Below are 22589 nucleotides of genomic sequence, written 5' to 3' on the forward strand. Positions count from 1 at the left end.
TTTGAATGAGCACTTTGTCTGAGTTCTCCTGTTGTCATGGGCATACAAAGGAGGCTCTGTTACAGATTTGGATCTTTGAGAGGTATTCTTTGATAGGTAGCGCTTTGTAGTTGGAGCTGTGCACAAGGTGTTCCAGTCTTCTCCCTCAGTCTTGGCAAAAGCTGATTTGGGCATGTGAAACTCTGGTTTGACATCTGAAGTGATATTATCTTAGATGCTGGCACCTTCGTACTAAGCCAAACTGTATAGCCGTACTTTTTTTTTGAGCCAGTGTCATTCGCTCCCTTAGGTTTTCGCTTGTTACTCCTTGGTGTAATGACTGTCTTGTCGGATAACTGTTAGCTGTGGTATGTGACAGGTTCACTGTGCGTTTGCATTGCGCTGAAAGAAGAGATTTTCATATTGGGATGTGGCTGTGGTTCCATGGTCATTCAATCCAGCACATGTACAATTAAAAAGAATGGTACACTCACTTTTTCTCCTGCTCTGTAGTATATTCTGACCCTTCCCTTGTGCTCACACTTGTATTTGTGAAGTTGCAGAGTGAGATGATTTGAGGAAATGATGTGGCTGAAAGTCAATCCAAGAAAAATATATTGACTGCTATGATTCATTGCATGATGGGACCCCAAGAGAGAACAGGGATTGCCCTTTCTGATGGTGGTACAGGTTCTTACTGAATTTTTTTGGAGCTGTAGCCATAGAAGAGATCACAGGAGCTATTGGTGCTATTTGTTATTTAAAGGGGAGCTGTCCTGAAGGTATGGGAAGATAATGTTGTATTTGACAGTTAAGCCAAGCCAGGCTGAGAAGCTTTGCCTCTGGCTGTTTGCTTTTAGGCTGTATTTCACCATTATCTCAGTCCTATAAGTCATCTGGGGGGTAGCCCTGCAAATTGCATTGCTAGTAAGACCCAGGTTGAAAATAGGTAATTTTTTAAAAGGCGATTATTTTTAATCTGATTCATGTCAGTTTGTGTTGTGGCTCCATGGACAATTGTATAGTCACAACTGAGGGGATGACAAACTGGGATACGGGAGCAGAACTTTCTTAAACTGACTTCGCCGTCACTCAGCCTGTCATTTCACTGTGTCCGTGATAGGCTGTGAACCCGTGCCGACTGTAACAAAACTTTTAATGCCCAATGTGTTGGTGGCTCAGACTTGGGAGAAATTTGACCTAGGAGTTTTTGATTGAAAGCCTCCCACTACCCCTGTAGGGGGGAAAAAAAAAGCCACGAACCCCCCTGACTTTACACAAACATTATTCTTGACAAACACTGTTCTTCCAGTGCTATTTTGCACCCTTCTGGCTCAAGTTACAGTAGTCATCTCAGCAAATTGTTGCAGAATCTTGATGTTTTTCTTGCCTATTCTAATTTCAGAGAAGAAGGATTGAAGAATTGTTAATTCTAGAAATTAGGCCTTAGCAAGTTAGCTAGCGCTGAACTGCTGAGTCAGATAGACTTTTTGTTTATTTACAAGAATATTGCTGCATTTAAGGAAAACCTTTCCCTAGCAAGCAGCTGTCATAATAAGAGGGATCTTGAGACAATTTAATACAGGTCTTTAACCTGTGCTGTCTCTTGCATATGCTAAAGCCTAGTGTAAGCAATTCTTAGAGTGTATATCGTGCACATTTTTTCCATGGAAGTTTTTGTCAACCAAAAGATGTTTGACCAACACCACTTCTCCTTTAAAAGTGATGTTATAAAGCATAAAGTACATATACAGGTTGATTTTACTTCTTAGAAGTACTGTTTACAAAATCAGCATTAATGTGAGAAAGATAAAAGCTGGGATTATGCTCATGTTTTCCAAGCAGTGGAACTAAGTGTGATCAAAACAAAGCAGACAGCAAATATGTTGGGTCAGCATGATCAGGTAAAGTTGTAATGAAGTTTTCAGTTTTATATGACTTAAAATGCCCTCTCCAGAAGTTTGAGTATACAAAGTGTGGAAATGTGGAGCATTACAAAGATGTGTTAGTAAATGGCATTTTAGAGCTGTCACTGAAAGGAAATTAATTCAGACGGGAGGCAGGGGAAGAGGAATTTAAGCTGCAACAAGGAAGGAGGGCTTGGAAGAGGGAGTATATGCATAAGGGTGGAAGATGTAGGATGTGGAATGAAGACACTGATGGGGTAAGGCCATGGAGTTGAAATGCAGAAAAGTTTTGAGTAAAAGATCTAAGTTATCGTCCCTACCCTTCATATGAATTGGAGTATGGAAGGAGCAGCCTTGGAGATTTCTTATTCCCTTTTCTTGATTCTGGGAGTTGTTCTGGTTTGGGGTTTGGGATTTTTTTTTCTTTTTTTTTGTTGGTGGTTTTTTTTTTGAGATGGAGTGCGATGCATTCCCAGGTTATCAGCATCGTTGCCCATTTTCTTTTGCATAACTAGGATGCTAATTGCCAGTGTAGCTGTATATTGGACATTGCAAGTATGGATAGTGTTAGTTTCTTAGTCGGTAGGGAAAACTTTGCGGGAATTAGAAGAGTGTGGAGTAACAGCAAAGGTTTGGGGCGAGTACTGAGTAATGGAGGAGAGGAAGGTCAGGGCTGTAGAGTGAGTGATTTTGGCGGACTTTATTTGTTCTTACAAGGCTCACACATGCTGCTTTTATTTGTCCCTGCTGACCTGCATGCTTGTTCTTTTTATAGTTTCTATTAGCTTCTTTGCTTTCTTGTAAGAAAATTGGATGAAATTAGAGGACTAGACTATGTTGGGTCAACAGAGAAAGAAGAAATGAAGAGCTGGTATGCAACCTGTGCAATAATATGGCAATGGTAACTGTGGTTTAGGCACCAGAACATGAAGGGAGGAAAATGCAGTGCAGTGCGGAGGTAGGAATGACCAGTAGTGGTGTTCAGTGCTCCAAATGAAAAAGCTGTTAAAACTGGAATTTTTCAAACTGAAAAAAAATATTTGTGAAGTTCAAATGTGTACCACTGTAACTGCTGTCTCTGGGCAATTTGTACGGCAGTCATAGGCAATCCTAACATCCCAAACTTTCTAAATGTAAACTGTTTCTTTCCTTTGCCCAGAAGTTTGTTTTGAGATGAAATCATCACTTCTCTGTCTCCAATGGTTGTCATGGATGTGCCCAACTTGCCATCAGCTTTGATGGCAAGAAGATGCCCTTCAAGATAATCACTTCCTGAGGCAGCCCTCAAAATTCAGTGTTATACTAGGCACATGGGAGCCTTCAGAGTGTGTTTGTATGAGACAGAGGCACCTTGTATATGTTGTATCTCAGCCAGGCTGTTGCAGGATCGTATTGTGCTATGCAACGCAGTTGGTCTTAAAAAGTAATTAAAATGTGTTCTGATAAATGCTGGGATTCAGCTTAATGGAGCAAAACAGAATTCACTAATATGTTACTTTAGGACGAGGTTATGTGCACAATGGATTCTAGTGCAGATTTGTACTGCAAGTAAATTTTGTTCAGGCAAATTTGTGAGGGAATTCTTTTGCTTTTTTGTTTGAAATTATGTATTGGTCTTCTTTTGGTCTCTTGGAGGATTGAGCTGAATCTGCTGCATCTTCTCAGGGTGGATGCAGACAACATAGTGCACCTGCTGCTTGCTACTGCAGTTTTCAGCGGTGAAAGCAATATGCAGTGCATGACTGGTTTGGCAGAACCAAATCTGGCTCATTGCTTCCTGTTAAGCGGAATCTAAACCATGTTGGTTTAAAAAAGTAAACCAAGTATCTCTGTCTTCAAGCAGTCTCATCTGTTTCTTATGGAACTCCCCTTACTTTGATCATTCCTATATTCTAGTGCTATATTCTAGAATGATGTGAGGCGTAACTAGTTAAGCATAACTTACCATTAATGACATTTTCTGTATTGAGTATATGTCCAAAGGAAGGTCTGTGCAGGGACAGTTAACTCAGGCCTTCTCTGCTGTAGTTTTTTCAAATGCAACTTTACTTAGCTCTGGTTTAGCTCTACCAATAACAAATAATGACAATGGGAATTCTATTATAGAAGGTGTTTCTATAGTCATAGGTGTTTTTAGTATTACGTTGTGCTAATCTGCTGAAAGCAGCATGAGGTGAGGAAAACTGTTGAAAACGTCACCGCTAGGAAAATCTTTGTTTACACTGGTTTATACTTTGGTTCATGTTGTTACTAAAGCTGGAAAGGGCCAGAAATCCAGACACTTTTATTAAGAAATTCCTGGCACCATTTTTTATGCAATGTTTGTTTATCTGCTTCTCCTCTACAAAGAAAGGACAACAGCAAATCTGGGACTTCTTGAACTTATCTGTTTTTCCACCTTCCAAAATGGTGCTTTATGAAATGTATTTTTGAGTTGAAAATTTCTCTTCTAGATAATGTAAATATAGAGCATGTTATTGGCAGCTGGGATGAGAAATGAAATGCAGAAATGAAACCCTCCCCTTTCTTTAGTAACTAAAGACAATTGAAATATTTGGAACAATTGTTCTTCTAGTTTGATTTTTTTAATTGATCCACCCACCCCAAGTCTCATACGTTAAGCAGGGCAGAGTCACTTGCCTTTCTGTAGGCTGAGATTAAAATTCCCTCATTGATGGGCTTGCACTCTTTCTTCAATTTACAGAGACGTTCACCGAGTCTCCGCTCTGAGTCTTCACTGGAACAGAGTTTGCGGATTACTGTTGGTAATGACCGGTATTGCATTGGCACACCAGAGCGAAGGAGGCTGCCTGATAGACTGGGCTCACCAATTGATAACCTGAGTGACAGGTATGGTCCTCCGCAGATGGGGATTCAAGTGTATGAAACAGTAAGAACGTGGGAATGGCTGTATGGGGTGTGAGACCAAACATCTAATTAGCCCAGTGAAAGCCTAGGAAACGAGGGTAAGAGGGCAAGCATGTAGTGATGCTTTCCTCGAATATTCCCCCAGCCTTCACCAAGCTGTGGTGCAGGGGATTCCTGAACAGAAGTCACTGCCTGTGTTCCTAATAACTCTAAACTGATATTTCTTCTCTGATCTTTGTCAACTGCTTCTAAAACGCATATAAACTAAAAGTGCCCAGAGCAGGGGGGAGCTGCTTCATTTGACATTTCACAGCTTCAGCCACCTTCTTCTGTTTCTTATGAACCTACCTAGTCCTGACTGAAAGGAAGGTTGTTTATGGATAGCATAAAGCTTCAATTTCCTAATTTATTGGGAGAAATTATATACTTTCCTGATTTTTGAGAATAGTCCAGAAGAAAGCTCTAGTGTGGCTTGAAGAAGATTTATTATTCTGACTCTAAAAACCCTGCAGAAGAGAAGTGAACATAGTCTGCCAGTCTCATACATGATAAAATAATTTTTAGACTTCTTAGGGTCCCTTGATTGGAATTGAAGAGAAACATAGCTAATGAAGAGACGTTAAAAATACTGCTGTGAACAGTGAAGTATAAGTATTAGTAGATACTGCTTGGAAATCTTTACCTTCAGTGGGAGAACAGGTATAATCTGTTAAAAGAAGTAAAATCAGAAGACTCTGTGCAAATAAAATATTTTTTTTTGTCTTGAATTGCAAAGTTGAAGGTGGCATAGTTTGTGCCCCAGAGCACAGAGTTGCAGTTTCAAGTCAGGGATAAGCATTCAGCACAAAAAAAAGCACTATAACTTCCATTTTTGATGCAAATATCCCCAACTGTTACAAAAAAAAAAAAGAGAGAGAGAGAAAGAGAGAGAGAGAGGAAGAGGGAAGTGAGCAGAATAAGTACATTTGCTGTTTTTCTCAAGCGTAAGGTTAAGTTTCAGCAGGTGCAGAAAACCAAATGAGGCTTTAGTTTTCAGTACTGTCACTTTCACACCTTCACCTCAGTTCTCCTGGGACCAGTGTTCGATTTGTAAATCCCCTGTGCAGTCAGCAGTCTTCTGAATGAAATGAGTGCATATACCCAGGGAGAGTACAGCGGTTGGAAGGGGCAGGAAATGATATGTAGGAGAACTGGCACTGCTCTGGCAAATTAAGAGCATGCAGGGTGGGGGTTATGTTTGTCCCATTGCTTCCTTTTCTCCATCGAGGTTTTATATTGAGCCTGTTTTGTGGCTGTGAAGCATGGTTAGAAGTAACATCAGTGTCCTGGTTTGAGCGACACAGGATTAATTTCTCTGTCAGTAATTTTACTTTTCAGTAAGGTCTCTTCTAATGCTAGGGAAAACTGCATTTTTAGAAGAGTCTAGTGTCTGAATTTGTGAAAATATTTACTTTATAGCAACCATGGTGTGTGGGTTTCAAGGTCTCGGTGTTTTTCAAGCTAGTGAGGTGCACGGATGAGGAGGAGCGAGACACAGGCACTTGACCCAAGCTGGCCAACAGGATTATTTCATAACATGAACATCCCATTCAATATAAACTAGAGACTTTGCTGAGGAGTTCTTCTCTCTTGTGATGGCTGCAATACTGAGAACTTCTTGCCCCGGTGCTGGACCCCTGAGCCCTTCCCTTCCTCCTGAAGCCATAGCACGCTCTCAGTGTCTGACATTTGCTGTCCACTGCTGGGAGTGCACAGCTTCCTACTGATAGACTTGGCAGAGTATAATCCTTGTGCATTTTATATTGGTATCGGGATCAATATTGGTTCTTTAGTATTATTAATGTTAATTATTTAGTCTTATTCTATCAAATCTGTTTATTTTTCAACCCTTGGGTTTCCTTGGTTTTCCCCAATTCCACTTCCCGGGTGGGGAGGGGTCATCGGGTGATAAGAATAATTGTCTAAATAACAATAAATTGTTATGGGTTTGTCAAACCATAACAATCGGGTACAGTGGGGTTTAACATAGGAGTGAAAATCACAGAGAACTTTCACTTTATCTCTATTACTGGACCCATAGATGTAAAAAAATGGTCAGAATAGACTCCTGAGAAGGTATAAAAGTGACAGATGAATCAGAATGAGAATATGAGAAAGTGAGGCTGTGTAGACATCAGTTTTTAAATGACTTCCCATATATTTGTAGTATAGGTATGCAAGAATTCCATGTGGTTACATTTACTGTGGTTTTTTTTTCCAATCCGTGCTGGCTGCACTTGTCTGAGAGGTGGCCGCTGTCCAGAAGCTTAAAGCGTGTGGTAGCCTAGTCATCCCTTAGCTTTTCCTAAACATTCTAGGTACTACTTCCGACTTCCAAATTTCTTCACCATTTATCCATTTTGGTTATTTTTAAAAGACACTTTTTATTTGGTTAAGGACATTGTTTATCTTGTATTTTTTTGTCATGTATTTTTTTTTCCCCTCTAAGAGGCTGCCCTGGTACTGGGACACTGACTTTACATCTATCACTGGGCTTTAAAGTAGCCCTTATTGTGAATCATCATTGGGTTTAATACTGGGCATATCACATTCTTTTTTTAGCATGTGGTACGTTCTGATTCTCATTTAAATAAAAAAAAAAAAGGAAAAAAATTAATGTTTTCTGAAGATGTCTCTTCAAATTTTGAAGTAACCGGAGCAAATAATTCTGAATTTAGTTATTTTCAGCTATTTTTGGTAATCACTCAGAGATTTCAAGCAATCACTTTTACAAATTATTCTCTGTAATTTGCAGGGCCTTGGGACAGTGGAGAGGTTCTCTAGCCTATAAGGAAATAAAATACAAAAGGATGGAAATCAAGGATTCTTTTGGATCCTCCTGCAGCAGTGGATTTTCAGGATGCCTCAGGAGAATTTCTCAGGGTGTATATCCATGTGCAGGTCCATCCTAAAACATCTGTAAGAACTTGCCCTGAGTTTCTAGGGCAGCTGGCCTCCTGCACATGTCTAAATAAGCATACTGAATGTTGCTGGCCTGTGACTTCAAGGTCATCTAAGCAGCTTCAGTATTCTACTTCAACAGATTAGTATTTTTTTGTCTTCCAGAATCTCAGTCTATCAAAGTGAAAAATGTATCTTATCCCTCTCCCTGTCTTCCATCTCTCCCTCTGTCAGTATTTTTAAGACAATCTGTTGCTATCTGAGCTGGCATAAACTGTACAGAGCATCCCACCAATTCTTTCATCTGAGGTTAATCCAAAAGATTAAACCATATCACTGCTGAGACTTGGTCTGTTTTAATCTCTGCTCTGAAATGGCATTTTTTGGCATAATATCAAGAGTGACAGTTGGCTTGAGTATGAGTAGCTCATCTGACATCCTATTCAAAGACTGTCTGTTAAGGTGGAGTCCTGTTGGTTGCTGACGGCATAATACCATTATTTATTTCTGTTTCTGTAAATGTGGATAAATATGTCAAAAAGGTAAACTTAACCTTACATTAGTTGCAGTTCTCTGTGGCATCATATCTATGTACTCTATGGTCTGTTCTCCTTCTCTGAAACTGTAAAGACCAGTAATTCACGGATTCTGTGTTGGTGAAGGAATTGGAATGATCACAGTGGTACCACTTTTTATCCGCTCTCAGGGATGCAATAGCCTGTAGTGGACATTGCTGACTAAAAGCACCCAAACCAGTTAAGAGGGACATACCTCTGTTGGACTGTATTTACAGAAAACGTTTCAAAGAATCACAGCTTCTGTAAGGCAAGTAATCCCGTTCCTCACACCCATATTTAATCTTTGGGTTTTAAATCGGCATCTTAGCAGTTCTGAGCATATTTGGAACATCTTTCTAGTTGTAAGTATTGTAGGTTTGCTGTTCCTTTCTTTCTGAAGTATGATTAAATATTCCTTCTGCTTTGTCACTGCAGTCAGGGCATTTTAATTGTAGGTGACACCTGGCAAGCGTGCATGCAAATTATTTGCACAAAATATCAGCTGAAGTTGTATGGTGAAATACATCTGTTACTCCACCAGGTGTGTTCATGCAGTTTGTATAGGTTTAGCAGGCTCTCAGAAAAGGTGACACTGGAATAGACATACCTTTATGTAGGCTGTGAACAGCAACGCTTATGTATGAAATTTAATTCTAGTTACTTTTTAGATATTTTGATGCTTTTGGAGGGGGTGGATGTGTGTAGTTTGCTGGAAAATGGAAAGGTGCCATCTAACACTGTTGGTACTGCCGTATGCTGTGTTTGCCTTATAAGATGTGTTGTACTGATAAAGCATCTAATAACATGAAATGCTTTGCAATGATGCAGGTTAGAGCTAAAGTGAAGTTTGTGTTGGTTTTGTTCTTAAATATACATGTGTAAACTGTGAAAATACTCAAGAAAAAGACCATGTCTCTCTATGTCTGTTCTTTAGTCTGGTGACTTTAACAACTGGGTCTATAATTTATCTGCAAATTATTTTGAAGATGTTATCTGGCATGACTTGATTTGTCCCTTCTCAGAGGGACTTCTCTCAGTAGGAGGACGTGATTTTTGAGGATTTAGGCAATCATATGTAGTTTATCTCAAGTTGATGTCTTTATCACTTGGGCAAGACATTCTCAATTTCTGTCCCACTGATTTCACTCAAGCAGCACATTTGCCTCCCATTCCTGGAGGATCTTGCTATAGTTTTGAAATTCCTGTGAGTAAAAACAGCAAGTGGATTGCTTTGTTTCTACCTGATCTAAAGAACAGTCTCAGTGAAGTTTTTAGGGATGGGGGAAAGGGCATTAGTTAAAACAGTACTCCTAATTGGAGGTGTGTGTAGGAATTGGTGCAAAAGAAGAGATGAAGCTAGCTATTCTGGTGTTGTGCCAGTTGCCCGTCCACTATGTGTAATAATGCAGAGGCTGGCACAAAGGAATGATACTACTACATTTACTACCCCTGGTTCATAGATACCAAAACCTGTGCGTCTTTTTGGGTATAGTGGTTCATGTGATAAGTGACAGTTGTGTCTACAGATCTGTTGCAACAGAAAATGTTGCTAGAATTTGTGGTCCTTGTCCACAGCTGAAGATAAAAAGAGGATCTGGTTGCATTTGCCAGTGTGAAACTGAATTATACCTTGAATAATTCATATGAAATGTGACCTTGGCATCTTCCTGGGAGAGATGAGGAAAGGGATTGTGGTCTGAAATATGATAGTAATGTTTTTTTAAAACGTGTAGTCTTTTTCCTTCACAGGAATAAATCCATCCTATCAATTTTTCAAGGCTCTCCTTCTGCAGTATGAGTTGAATTGTTCATGTCACTGTGTTTGCAGGTGACTTCCTAGGAGGGATGTATAGTACCATTAAAAATAAGTTTTCCCCTCTTCCCCCCCCTTTAAGTAAGTAAAATATTTCTGTTTAGTGATTGAGATGTTATTCCGAAACCGATTTGGGAATTTCTTACTCATGAGTAGGAGTAAGACTTAGTTTACTCTGACTCAAATACGTATGTTTATTCCATGCTTCTCTTACACAGGGATGATATGGCTGATGGTCCAATATTCACTAGAGGCCTCTCGTGTCCTCGAGGCCTTGAGAGATACCCATCGCATGAAGATCAATCTTCAAGTCCCTTCATCATAAGACATGATGAAGACTACCGCAACCGAGATGTTTTCCTCCACCGTTCAGATTATAGCCCGCATTATGGTCGTCGAGAAGAGCTGCCTCGTGGATCTGACAGAGATGGTGACAAACTCAGGAAATCCTCCTACCCGTCAAGGCCAGAAGAGAGGGGACGAGAAATAAAGCGTCCACGGTACGAAAAGGACGAGAAGATGCATGGTGTGAGTGGAGAGCATCAGAGTTTCTCATCAGGAACACGAAACTATCGCAGACGAAGCCGCAGCCGCAGTAGAAGCCCGAGCCCATCGTACTTGAATGAAGAATTCCGAGAGCTTGACCGTGCAAGGAGGAAAAGAGAAGAAGAAGAGCGTAGTAGAAACTTGAATCATGATGTTTCAGGCAGTGGTTATGTGATCCCTGGCTTGACTAACACACTACAGACTTCTGAGCCTCGATATACGTATAGGCCTGAGGAAATCCCATCCATGCCCAAAAAATCTATTTTGAAGAAACGAGTGGAGGTGGAAGTAGAGTCTCCTATTCAGGTTTGATCTGTGTCTGTCTGTGTATATGTTTCTACTTTCCAAAACAGTCACTTCATGATACAGAATGTTAGTTTGATTTCCAAAATAGAGAAGTCAAATCTTCATGTTTTCCTTTCTTTGAGAGAACAAGTATCTTTTTGCAGGCTTATACAAATTAGGATTGCAAGTTAGAAATTTTAAACAGTGAAGACATTTAATCAGGAATCATATCTATATAAAATATGAGGCAGAGTAAAATGTCCTTGTTGAAATTCAGGCCAGGATGCTGAGATCTGGGCCAGCTTTTATAGGAAAGCTGAATCTTTTGTATCACAGGCAGCCAGGACATTGATCAAAGCTCTGCCTGTCACAGTGCCTCTTTCTTGTTTTTTTTAATAGACTTAGAGAACTGCCTAATGCATCCTCAATAACTCTGGCTGAAAACATCTTTGAGTTGCCTTATTTTTTTTCCTTTGTACTGTAGGCTGGGATCAACCCTACTTAATTTGTACCCAAGCTATACCAATTGACTCTCACAATTAGAGCAATAGAAAGACAAGCAGTTGCCACCACTGTGATAAAGTGACTTTTCTCATGTTTTACTGCATCACTTTTGATCTGCCTGTTGTACTGATCAGTGTTGGTTTGACAGTGACATCTTCGTCTCAGGAGGTGTTCCAATACTGAGGATCCCATTCTATATCTATTATTGGAAATCCTATTTAAGATGGCATTAATTATGCATATCTGAAGAAGTAACTGGGAGTAACTCCAGTGCAGTTGTTTTTACCTCTCTTAAGGTGTTGAAATCCTGTTTGTCTGTGATTAAACTTGAAGCGTAGCCAAATTTATATTATGGGGTTTCAATTTAAAAGTTTAAGTTCTTATGCTTGCAAAAAATGAATGAAATGTAATTGTGATTTTGTGTATTCTCTGAGATAAGAGTTCACCGCTGAACATGATGTTCCAGAACCTTTAGGCAAGGTTTGTTTTGTGATCTTCTGTGTTCTCTTTCAATGTATATTGTCTTTTCTAACTCTCTTCTTCGGCTATGAACTCAAGGAGAAATTTAACACGTTCCTTTGTTCTGTGAGGTATGTAGACCCCTCAGAAGGTACTGTACTAAATAGTAACTTCTCTCTCTTTCAGCCTGAGGGCTTTTCAAGCAGTCTGGCTCCCAGCAAGGATCTTCCTCTTCTTTCTAGTCATTCAGCTTTGCCCCAGAGCAACGACACAGCTCCTTTTGCCTCTGAAGTGGAGAACTTTCTCAAACGGTTTAGCAAAGACTCTGTTGTGGAGTCTGCAAACAAGGAGTTGCATGATGGTTTATATGAGTGGAGTTCACTTTCTGGGGCTCCCAAAGATGCTTTCACGTTTGAAGAGAAGTTTGGAAGCTTCTTAAGTCACAAGGAAAAGGTAGAACCCAAGTCAGAGCCTGCTGATCGCCATACTGACTTCCTGCTACCTCACGAGAGGGCCAGTCAGGATGGCAGTGGTTTCTCCCGAATTCTAGGCATGATGGCTGATTCTGTCAGTGCTCAGGAGAAGAGGAGGCGTAGTTTTCCTGACATTGAAGATGAAGAGAAATTTCTTTATGGTGATGAGGATGAAGACACCAAAACTGAATCTCTCCCTGTTCAGAAGCCCCCAGCGAGTTGTGGCAATGATATAATAGGCCAGAAAATGAGCCCACCTCCTTCTCCTGCTTCAGCTGTCAAGCTGGATCCTTTAGAAGACTCTAATGCTGAGTATGCAAAGATCCATGACTTACTCAAAACCATCGGACTTGACATTGGTGTTGCTGAAATTGGAAAACTGGCGGTTCGTACCCAGGAACGCCTTCATGGCAAAAAGTTGGCATCTCGTTCTCCTGATCGTCGCTCTTCAGATCCTCGCAGACTGGACCCTTGGGACTTGCGTCGCAGCCGGAGTGACACTCGTTCTCCTGAGTCAGGCCAGCAGCGCTCAGCATCACCTCCAGTCTCTTTCCAGCAGTCTAAAGATGCGTCCGCTCTTCAGAAATCAGAATATATTAAGAACAAGCCAATAGGACAGGATATACCTCCATGTGCACCAGAACAGCCTCTTCCTTCTGTCTCTCTCATTCCCTCAGTTCCACCAGCTCCCGCTAGTTTGCCTCCTACACCTTCTTCTGTTTCCCAATACCAAATTCCCAACTATTCCCAGTTCACTGCCACTCAAATGCCCCAAAATTATCCACCTCCCACAATGGCTCCTCCAGGATACGATGCCTATGGGCACTATATGGCGTATGCAGCCCCTGGATGGACTATGTACCCCCCTGCCCAGCAGCCTAATCCTACACTGCCAGAAGCTCATGGTCTTCTTACTATGGCCATGTCAGCTAACCCCACACGTCCCAACCTCCGGGTGATTGAGACAGTGTCCATGGGAAAGGATGTCCCTGATTTAAAAAGAGATGGCTCTGTGCTTGTTCATGTCCCTACGACTCCTGCTCATTCCAAAGTGCCCCTTCGTTTGTCTTCACACCCTCTCAAAAATACCACAGAAAAGATGTCGGATGAAAAAAATCGGGCAGCTCAAAAACAGAAGGTATGTTATCTATTCTGATACATCAAAACATATTGGACTGCTTGACTGCTGGTGTAGAAGCTTTTCCACTTCAGCTGTGCCTTTTTTTTTTTTCTGAGTGGCTCCAGTTTAAAAGCAGTCTAAATTTGCTTTTGTTAAAGATTTCTAGGCATTTGTCTGTATTACTCTATGACAATTCTAAAAAATGTATTTAAAATTCCCCAAAGTTGTATGCCCTTAGGTTATAGCTGAACAAATGAAATCAAGCACAAAGTTGAAGTTCTTGGGGCCAGCCAAAATCTTATAGAAACAATAAATGGTGGCCACAACATGCTCTTATTCTGCTGAGCTTTAGATATTGAAATACCTGAAGATGTCTGGATATATAAATACTTAAAGGGTTGGTATAAAGAAGATGGAGCTGGGCTTTTTTCAGTGGTGTCCAGTGGCAGGACAAGAGGCAACGGGCACAAACTGAAACACAGGAGGCTCCACCTGGACATGGTTATATCTATATTAGACATGGTACAGTAATACCATGGTTATACCTATATTAGACATTCTTAAATACATACCAAAGGATGCTATTATTCACAGTTGCATACAATTTTCCTTCTACATTCGTATTAATTATCTCTTATAAGAATCACAAAATCAGAAGAACTTAAGGGAAACTATTCTTTACTTGGTACATCTGACACCAGTTTAGATTATGGGTGTTAGTGTTTTCTATTTACCTTGGTTTGTATGATAATTAGAGAGTAGTGGGGAAGAACATATTTTAAAATAGGAAGCTATAGTTAAATAACCGTGTAAGGACTGGAATATTCCTGAAAGTTGTTTGGGTTTTCAAACTGGTGTCCTCTCAATCTTGGTTTTTAAAATAAGGGCATAGAACTACAGAAGTATTTGGGTTGGAAGGCACCTTTAAAGATTGTCTAGTTCCAACCCCCGTGCCATGGGCAGGGACATCTTTCACTAGATCAGGTTAGTCAAAGTCCCATCCAAACTGAACTGAACAGTACCAGGGATAGGGCATCCACAGTTTCTCTGTGCAACCTGTTCCAGTGACTCACCACCCTCACTGTAAAAAAATTCTTCATTATGTCCAATTTAAATCTACCCTTGTTTATTTTAAAATCGTTGCCCCTTGTCCTGTCACTATCAGCTTGGGTAAAAAGTCTTTTTCCACCTTCCTTGTAAGCCTCCTTTATATATTGAAGGGCAGTAGTAAGGTCTACCCAGAGCCTTCTCTTCTCCAGGCTGAGCAACCCCAACTCTTTCAGCTTTTCTTCATAGGAGGGATGTCCCAACCCTCTCATCAATTCCATGGGTCCAACAGGTCCATGTCTTTCTTGTACTGGGGGCCCCAGAGCTGGATGCAGTACTCCAGGTGGGGTCTCACGAGAAGGGAATAGAGGTGGAGAATCACCTGTCTTGATCTGCTGGCCATGGTTTTTGTGCAGCCCAGGATACGATTTGCTTTCTGAGCTGCAAACACACATTGCTGACTCAGGCCTAGTTTTTCATTTATGTATGCATATCTGCATTAGAGACATTCTTTCAGTGTAGCTGTGCTAATGGTACATTGTGTTGGTAGATCTGCTAGTAGAAGAGCAGCACATGGCAGAGGCTGGAAGCTTTTTGCCTACTTAGTTATATCACACTCCTCAGAACAGATCAGGCCATGGAAAGATGGACCACTGAATCCAAGAGAGGCTCAAAAGAAGTTCCTTTAAATTTTTGGTCTGAGATGACCTCTGTGCTTTTTGTTTGAAGTGACTTAAAGAGGAGTACTTACACAAAGTGCGACATCAGCAGATAAGTGACTTTTCACTGCTTGCAGGAATAATAATTTCTTCATCTGACATGGTTGAAATTTTGTTGTTAATGAAATTTGGCACTTCTGAAAGAGCTCTGTAGGCTGAAGGTGTATCACTTTCTCCTGCCGTGACATGCCGCTGGTAGCTCATCTGTGCATCTCAGCAGAACTTCTAGGGGTTTGCCTGCACTATAGACTTCTTTGGCTTGGGATTAGTCCACCATTTTTTTGCTGGAATGGCTTGGAGTATAAAAACTTGCATGCTCCAGTTGATACCCCTATGCTGAGAGAAAACCCAGAATGAAAGAATGGTGTTTTGGTGATTAAGGAAATAAAAAAAAAACAAACAAAAAAACTTGTGGCATTTAAGACATGGCCTAACTGTGTTGGTAGAACTCCTTCCAGGGCCTATTCCAGGCAATATCTAGGGATCCTGCCAACATTTACATCGCTACAGTAGTAGTGATTTCTCTAGGGAAGACAAAGCCTTGGGTTAGTTGTTGTTTGTTCAAGGGAGAAGTCAGTAGTAATCTTTAAGAGCATTGTGGAGATAAAAAAAAAAAAGGAATTTGTCTCTTGAAAAATGCATCTGGGAAGGAAATTGAAAGAACGTTTCAGATTTCATTTTAGTTTAGTTGATTTCATTTTAGCCTGGTTTCCTTTTGTAAGAATGAATGAAAACAAGTGAAAAGTGGATTTGTGAGCTCCTCATGCCAGAGTTTACCTTATTGAGCAAGAAACAAACTTCATCCGGGTGTTTAATTTTGGACAGTTATGTCTGCAAAATGTATTTGGTGGTACAGTTATGATCAGGCTGAAGCAGAAGCCTAAATAATAGCTAAAATTGGCCAGAGTCAAAACAGGAGGCAAGGTGAAGGGCTGTGAAGTCTTTTGTCACTGATAGAGCGTGCCGACTGTGGAGATACTGCCTAAGCTTTGGAGAGCCATTTAGCATGGATCTTGCTTACCCCTGTAGAAGATAGTCAGTTGAGCCTAAATGCCTTGGGAAATGGTGCAACCAACAAAGCAGTTTTGGGGAATACACTGCCCAAAAGGAAAAAATTGCCTTCATACAGGGTTGAAGCATGGGCACGTGATATAGTTACCTGTAGATGCACAGGAAGAGATGTATTTGTTGCGTTAAAATATTCAGGTACATTTTGAGAATAGTGAGCAGTGTTCTGTGACTGGCAGACTGCGGTCTTGCTGACATTCTTGTAAGACTGATTAATCTTTGTTGGGAAGAGAAGAAAATCCAGTCCCCTTCCAATCTGTTTAGGTGATAGAAGAGAGAGAAAAATTGAAGAATGAACGAGAAGCACGGCAGAAGAAGCTTTACTATCTCAAGACTGAATTGGACAGGCTTCGTAAACAACAAGGTACAGTGCATTCCCAGTACTCCGCTTTTTTTTTTTCCCACTGGGATGTGTCACAAGTCCCAGTACCTGCTAGGAGAAGTGAAGACTAAAATAGTAATAGTCTGCAGTTTAAAAATAGTATTTTCATACTCTGGGCAATGCAGAACTCTTGAGAAAGCGGTGACCTAATTACTATATTAAAATTAATTATGTCAAAATTTGGCTGTTACACTGAAGCACACAGTTGCTCTTGCATATTCTTTGGCAGCTTGATAAGTTAAACGAATTAAATTTTTTGCATTTTAGTGCTTCTTTAGAAGAAGTGAGAAATAGCAACTGAGGACACATCAGCGTGCCTTTCAGTTTTTCACGAATCTTATTTGGAGAAGGAAAAGTCCTGCCTAGACAGAGCTAACTTTTTTATTTTTAAAACTTTTGTTTGGTCCAATTAATACTAATTTCCCTCACCTTTGGAAAATGATGCTTCAGGTTAGAATGTACAATTAACTTTCATGTTTGGTCACACAGGGGAATAGTGATTATTAAATTGATTCCCTCTCTTGAGGATTATGGTGCTGCTTCTGTTAGCGGTGTATATTAAGGCAACCTTTATAGAGGTGGATTGTACAGATTTAATGGTGCTGTACCTGAGTGTCAGTTCCATCTTTACAACTTTGCAGTCAATATATAGTGGTAATATTTTATATTAGTATTTTAATTGTTGCTGGAATAGTTGTACAGATCTTAAGACAATTTTCCTGTTGCATTTCCAACTCTTCTACTTCCTTGATTGGCTCAGGAGAGATGTTGAGAAAAAAACGTCGTGAGAAGGATGGACACAAAGACCCGTTGTTGGTTGAGGTGAACAGACTACAAGAGAATATTATGAAGGAGATTTCAGAGCTGCATAAAGAATCTGATGCTGCTGACAAGAAGCAGTCTGAGCTTGACAAAGTAGCACAAATCCTGGGGATTAACATATTTGAAAAACCTCGGAAACCATCTGTGGAAACCAAAGATTCCTCGGAAAAGAACAGCAAGTCAGAAAATGCAAAAGGTCTGGAGAAAGCATCTTCCAACAAGGTAAAGTCTTCTGGCTTATATGCTAATGATTTTCCCACTATGAGGAGAGGGCACTCGGGCGACAGCTACTCCCAAACATTTACTAGAGGATCATTTGATGTCTTTTGTTATCACATCTGACATGCTGGTTTTGATGGTGCATGCAGGTGAGAGTCAATGTATCTGCGTTTATAATTTCCCTCGGGGTTTGTGCAGTTCAGTACCATTTGCTGGTTTTGATCTTGGTTTTGCTGAGGCGTTGGTTGGATTGAACAGCATTACGAGTGTTTGTAGCTGTTTGGGTCCCAATGCCATACCAGGAAGACAGACTTTTTTCCCTACATTTCTGGCATGGCCTGTCAAGGAGGAATGTTTGTAGCAGCAAAGCTCTCTGCAACTTTGGAGCATGTTGGTCTTCTCACTGGGTGATGCTATTAACAAATCGCAAGACTTACATATGAACGTCAGCTTAACATGATTATTATGTACATGCTACATGTTCTCTCAAGAAATACCAGTGTGCATCAGTATGGTCTCTCTGTCATGGTCTATACTATTGAGAGCTGGATATACCAAAACAGGCTTATCACATCCCAGAAGATAGTTTTTACTGTGGAAGTAGTGTACGATAGTAACATCTGAAAGGTTACGCATGTATTCAGGAGATCAGTTATCCTGCTTTTCAGATGTTTATTCATATATGTAACTGAAATAGCTGATGGGAGATGGTAGATGCTTTTTGTGTAGGCCTTACTGTATATTTTTTGCAGAGAGGAAGATGTTAGTAGGGTAAGAGATACTTCCTACAAGGTCACTCAAATCTGTGTATCCTGTAAACTTTTTCCTTATGCTTCATCCTGGTCTGGGTCAGAGAATTCATTAGATGTCTCTTATTTTAAGGGGCTTGCTTTTGTGTTTTGTTTTTGTTGTTTCTTGAAGCATCGCTGAAGTTTAGTGTCCACTTACTTTTACAAATCATTTGCTTCAGTCCCCACATTGTAAAACTAAAGTAGGCAACAATGTCTGTTAAATCCTACATTGCATTAAGTTACGTGGCTTACTTTTCTTGAGATATGGCATGTGTGAATATATTTTTAATTATTTTAACTTTCATTGTTTGTGTTGTCCAAACCCATAATGACTTGATCCTCTTTTCATAGTTCCTTGTTCTAACATGGAAAATTCTGAGTTCTGGTCAGGAACATTTAATATTTTCAGCTATCTGTAGGCATACAGGACACTGCCCTTAGTCTCTATGATGCACATTCTAATTCTGATTGTTAGATTTTTTTAATTAAAAGAAAGACAGTGCAGGCTTTTTGACAGCAAGATCGGTTGACTCTGCCAACCTAAGGGCAAAACCACATGCCTTTTAGCTTATTTGCAAGCTACCTTGTGGTCCCTTGCTGCTGAACCTGTGTCTGTGTGTTGTAGTTACATTGTCAGTGCAGAGGTGAAGCTAGCCTTGTTGTACTAAATAGATAGATCATCCCTTCTGGTCTCTAAATAGCAGCAAACTATAAAGGCATCTTTGAGCTGGGGTTAAGCACAAACTGGGGTTAAAAGTTGGCTGTCACCTATCTATGTGAGAAGCTTTGTCTTTTTAAAGTTCTGAGCAAGATAGTATTTTTATAGGATATGTTGGGTGGGTGTATGTCTGTAAATAACATAAACAATGATGGTTCTCAGACATCATGAAGATCCTTCCATGCACTTCTGTGGGTCATAAGTTGATCTTCTCATTGTTTAAGAGAATGTCAGCTTTGCTATGTTCTTGCAGACAGAATATGTGCAAATATTCACTGGGTCACTTCCTACTCTGCTACCAAATCTAGATCGTATTGGGATATGGATATCTGTGGGGTGCGTAGTGGCCTGGGTGTCTTCTCAGTCTTTGATTTACAATGTATGTTGTGTGGGGTGGTGTTAATAGGAGAGAATCTACCCCTGTTTATCAAAAGGAATTCAGAGCAAGGCAGACGGTATTTAACAATTTTGAATCTGCTGTAGTAAATTTGTTCAACACCGATAGTGAATAATTTGGAACTCATGCAACCAACTTGGGTCTGCTAAATTAACATGCTATTCTTTCCAGACTGCCGTGCAGATTAGAAATGATAACATAACAGGTTTTCAGCCATGGAAAATGTAACTCAAAACTCAAAACACATCTTGTACTATCATAATCTAAATTGGCAGGGCTTATTCATGGGATTTCAGGGACTATTTGTTTTCCTACTCTCGTGGTGTTAGTGTAGTATTAATTTTTACTAGAGTCCTGAAATGTCTGTGTATCACTGTATGGCGTCTTTCTGTACAAATCAATGTAAGTGCAGATGTCACATGCTTAAATCACAAGATGCTTCACCTTATATACTTAGGTATTTAACAGAACACCATCTTTCTATTATTGCTAAGCAATGAGTCTTCTGGAGAATTTAGGAACTCTCAAATAATCTCATAAAACTGATTGAGTGAAATACTTTTAGTCAACTAATTCTTACTTCCTTTTTCATTCTGCTTTTATCCAAGTACTTTTATAGTAACTTCTGAATGCTTCTAGGGGGACAGGACCATTTTAGGTCTTCTGGGCACTGTTTGGCTAGTATGGTAAATTGGAATTATTCATATCTTTATGTGAAACCCATGAAGTGGGAAGGGTGCATGCCATAGGGAATTTTTTCATTTGGTTCCTTGATTACCTACAACCATCCAGCCATTACATCTGGGAGCCTTATTGGAAGCTCTTCACTGTGGCCACGCAGCATCCTAGTCGGCAATACCAGCTCTCTGAAACAGTGGAATTAGCCTGGGCGCTGAAAAGCAGGTGATATATTAATTTTTTTGGGGTGCGTGTGTGTGGCTTCTGCTGGAGGCAGGTTCTGAGTTCTAGAGCATTGCGTCTGTCCTGCCTTGTCTTAGAGAAGTGTTTCCTTTTGTTCAATTTAGGAATCAAAAGCTACTAATGAAAAATCCAGAGGTAGAAGCCCGAAGCCAGCAGAATCCTCTTCACAGTCCTCCAAACATCCTTTCCAGCTGGCCAATATTTATGAATATTATGATGCAGGGAACCACTGGTGCAAAGACTGCAATACCATCTGCGGGACCATGTTTGACTTTTTCACACACATGCATAATAAGAAACACAGACAGGTATGTTGCAGGCTTCCTTCACTAAGTGCATTTCATATTGTTATAAATATTAACACTAAAACATACATCACAGAACTACATTTTACAAGAGAACCTGAAATAATAACGAACCCAAGAAGTTGCTTACCAAATTCTTTTTCACTAATGTTGGACTTGAGCAGTTTGTACAGCTAACAGTGTGTTCCGACTAGTGTAAATGGGGCCTGTGTTCAGTTCGCTCAGGAACAAGCGTTTGATATTTGTGTTTCATATGTTTCCCTGTCCTTTGCTATCATTTACATTTTACCCTTCTCACAGGTTATTTTCTCATTACAAATTGCAAAATGGGAGGGGAAAGAGAGGAAAACAGTTCCTGTAAATACTTGCACGTTGATTTTAACGTTGTGTTCTGAAAGGATGTTAAAAAGGAAAGGGATGTTAAAAAGGACAGACAAGTGTACTTGCCTTGCTAGTGTAATATATGAGCCTGTATACCTCTGTCACTGTGCAAATAGACCCTGGATCCTTACAACAGACCTTGGGCTTCGAAGACCCAGAGTGAGACCAAACAAGACTCCATAAAACGCATCGATAAGATAACTGTTCCTGCCAAAGGTACGTTCATTTTTTTTAACTTGGGTATCATCTCCCTTTGCCATCCAGCAGGTTCCAGTTGCTCAGACAAAAGAATTTCAAAACTTTACCGTGTTATAGGAGCTCATATAGATACTGTATTACTAGGTAAAAGGCAAATCATTTAATTTCATGGTTGTTCTTGTGGAAAAAGTCATGAAGCAAGAGTGTAGGAAAACATAGCATGGTTCCTTCTCTTCTTTTTTAGAGTTTTTTTGTTTTGTTTTGAATACCAGGTGACTTTTTCTTTCTCCAGTGTAGTTACGAAGTAATTTTTGCTAACGTATTAGAATTTAGAACATGACCACAAGAGCTTGCTGTGTTTGGGCAGATCTTGTGCAGTACTCCACACAGTCTTGCAACAGATTGTTCCATTCAATACGTTTTTAGTGGAGGTGTCCCTGAAAAATCACAGATGAGTACTTGGTAGAGCGTGGATACAGGGAATCTGAGGAAGCCATATGGAAGGGGCAGCAAGGCATTTGAAAATTAATGTAAGATTTGAAATCTGAATGTCTAAATAGGACTGCCGGTGATTAGTCTCAGTTTATTAATTTGTTACATACTTCCAGTAGCACCTGCTAAAGGAGGATCTGCAGTGTGTTAGATAATTGCAGCTGGTTCTGTAGGCACAAGGATGCAGTCTTGCTGGACTTCAATGAAAATACTTGAGTTCTTAGTATTTGAGCAGACTATACCACAAAGATGGAAAATAGGTTAACATTTCCTACAGTCTTAATCTACTTGAATAGGGGATAGCCTTAATGTGACAGAGAGCACTAAAATAATTTTTTGAATCCTGGTAATCAAGCTCCTTCACTTCACATGTTTGCTCTTGGTAGTGGTGTTTCCCATACGGTAAGCGTAAGGAGAGCAGCATTAACTGTTCCAAGAGGAACACTGCTGGAGGTTTTGCTGTTGTTATGTGGTATATTTATCTGGCTTTGTTAAGAGCTTGGCATTTATTAAGTTTTATTTCTCTGATCGTTTTCTTCGGCCTTTTCAGGCTCTGAGTTTCTGATTCCCATCACTGGATATTATTGCCAGCTCTGTCATGAATTTTTTGGAGATCAAATCTCAGCAGAGCAGCATGTGAAAAGTCATCCCCACAATGAGAAATACAAGGTTGGTAAC

General features: G+C 40.1%; 1 protein-coding gene across 2 annotated transcripts in view; it reads left to right on the top strand.

The window, feature by feature from the left end:
- ZNF318 (zinc finger protein 318) overlaps positions 1–22589 on the top strand; it is a 28586-nt gene that overhangs the window by 1067 nt on the left and 4930 nt on the right. For both annotated transcript variants that reach the window (XR_008465286.1, XM_054194317.1), the window contains exons 2-9: positions 4591–4736; positions 10283–10916; positions 12045–13469; positions 16550–16649; positions 17428–17711; positions 20640–20843; positions 21338–21437; positions 22462–22580. Coding sequence is in view for 1 of the 2 variants with exons in the window: in XM_054194317.1 (XP_054050292.1) it covers positions 4591–4736; positions 10283–10916; positions 12045–13469; positions 16550–16649; positions 17428–17711; positions 20640–20843; positions 21338–21437; positions 22462–22580 (3012 nt within the window). In the remaining variant the exon portion in view is untranslated. The remainder of the gene's footprint in view (positions 1–4590; positions 4737–10282; positions 10917–12044; positions 13470–16549; positions 16650–17427; positions 17712–20639; positions 20844–21337; positions 21438–22461; positions 22581–22589) is intronic.

This window comes from Rissa tridactyla, chromosome 3 (assembly GCF_028500815.1).
Source record: "Rissa tridactyla isolate bRisTri1 chromosome 3, bRisTri1.patW.cur.20221130, whole genome shotgun sequence".
NCBI classification, from domain to species: domain Eukaryota; kingdom Metazoa; phylum Chordata; class Aves; order Charadriiformes; family Laridae; genus Rissa; species Rissa tridactyla.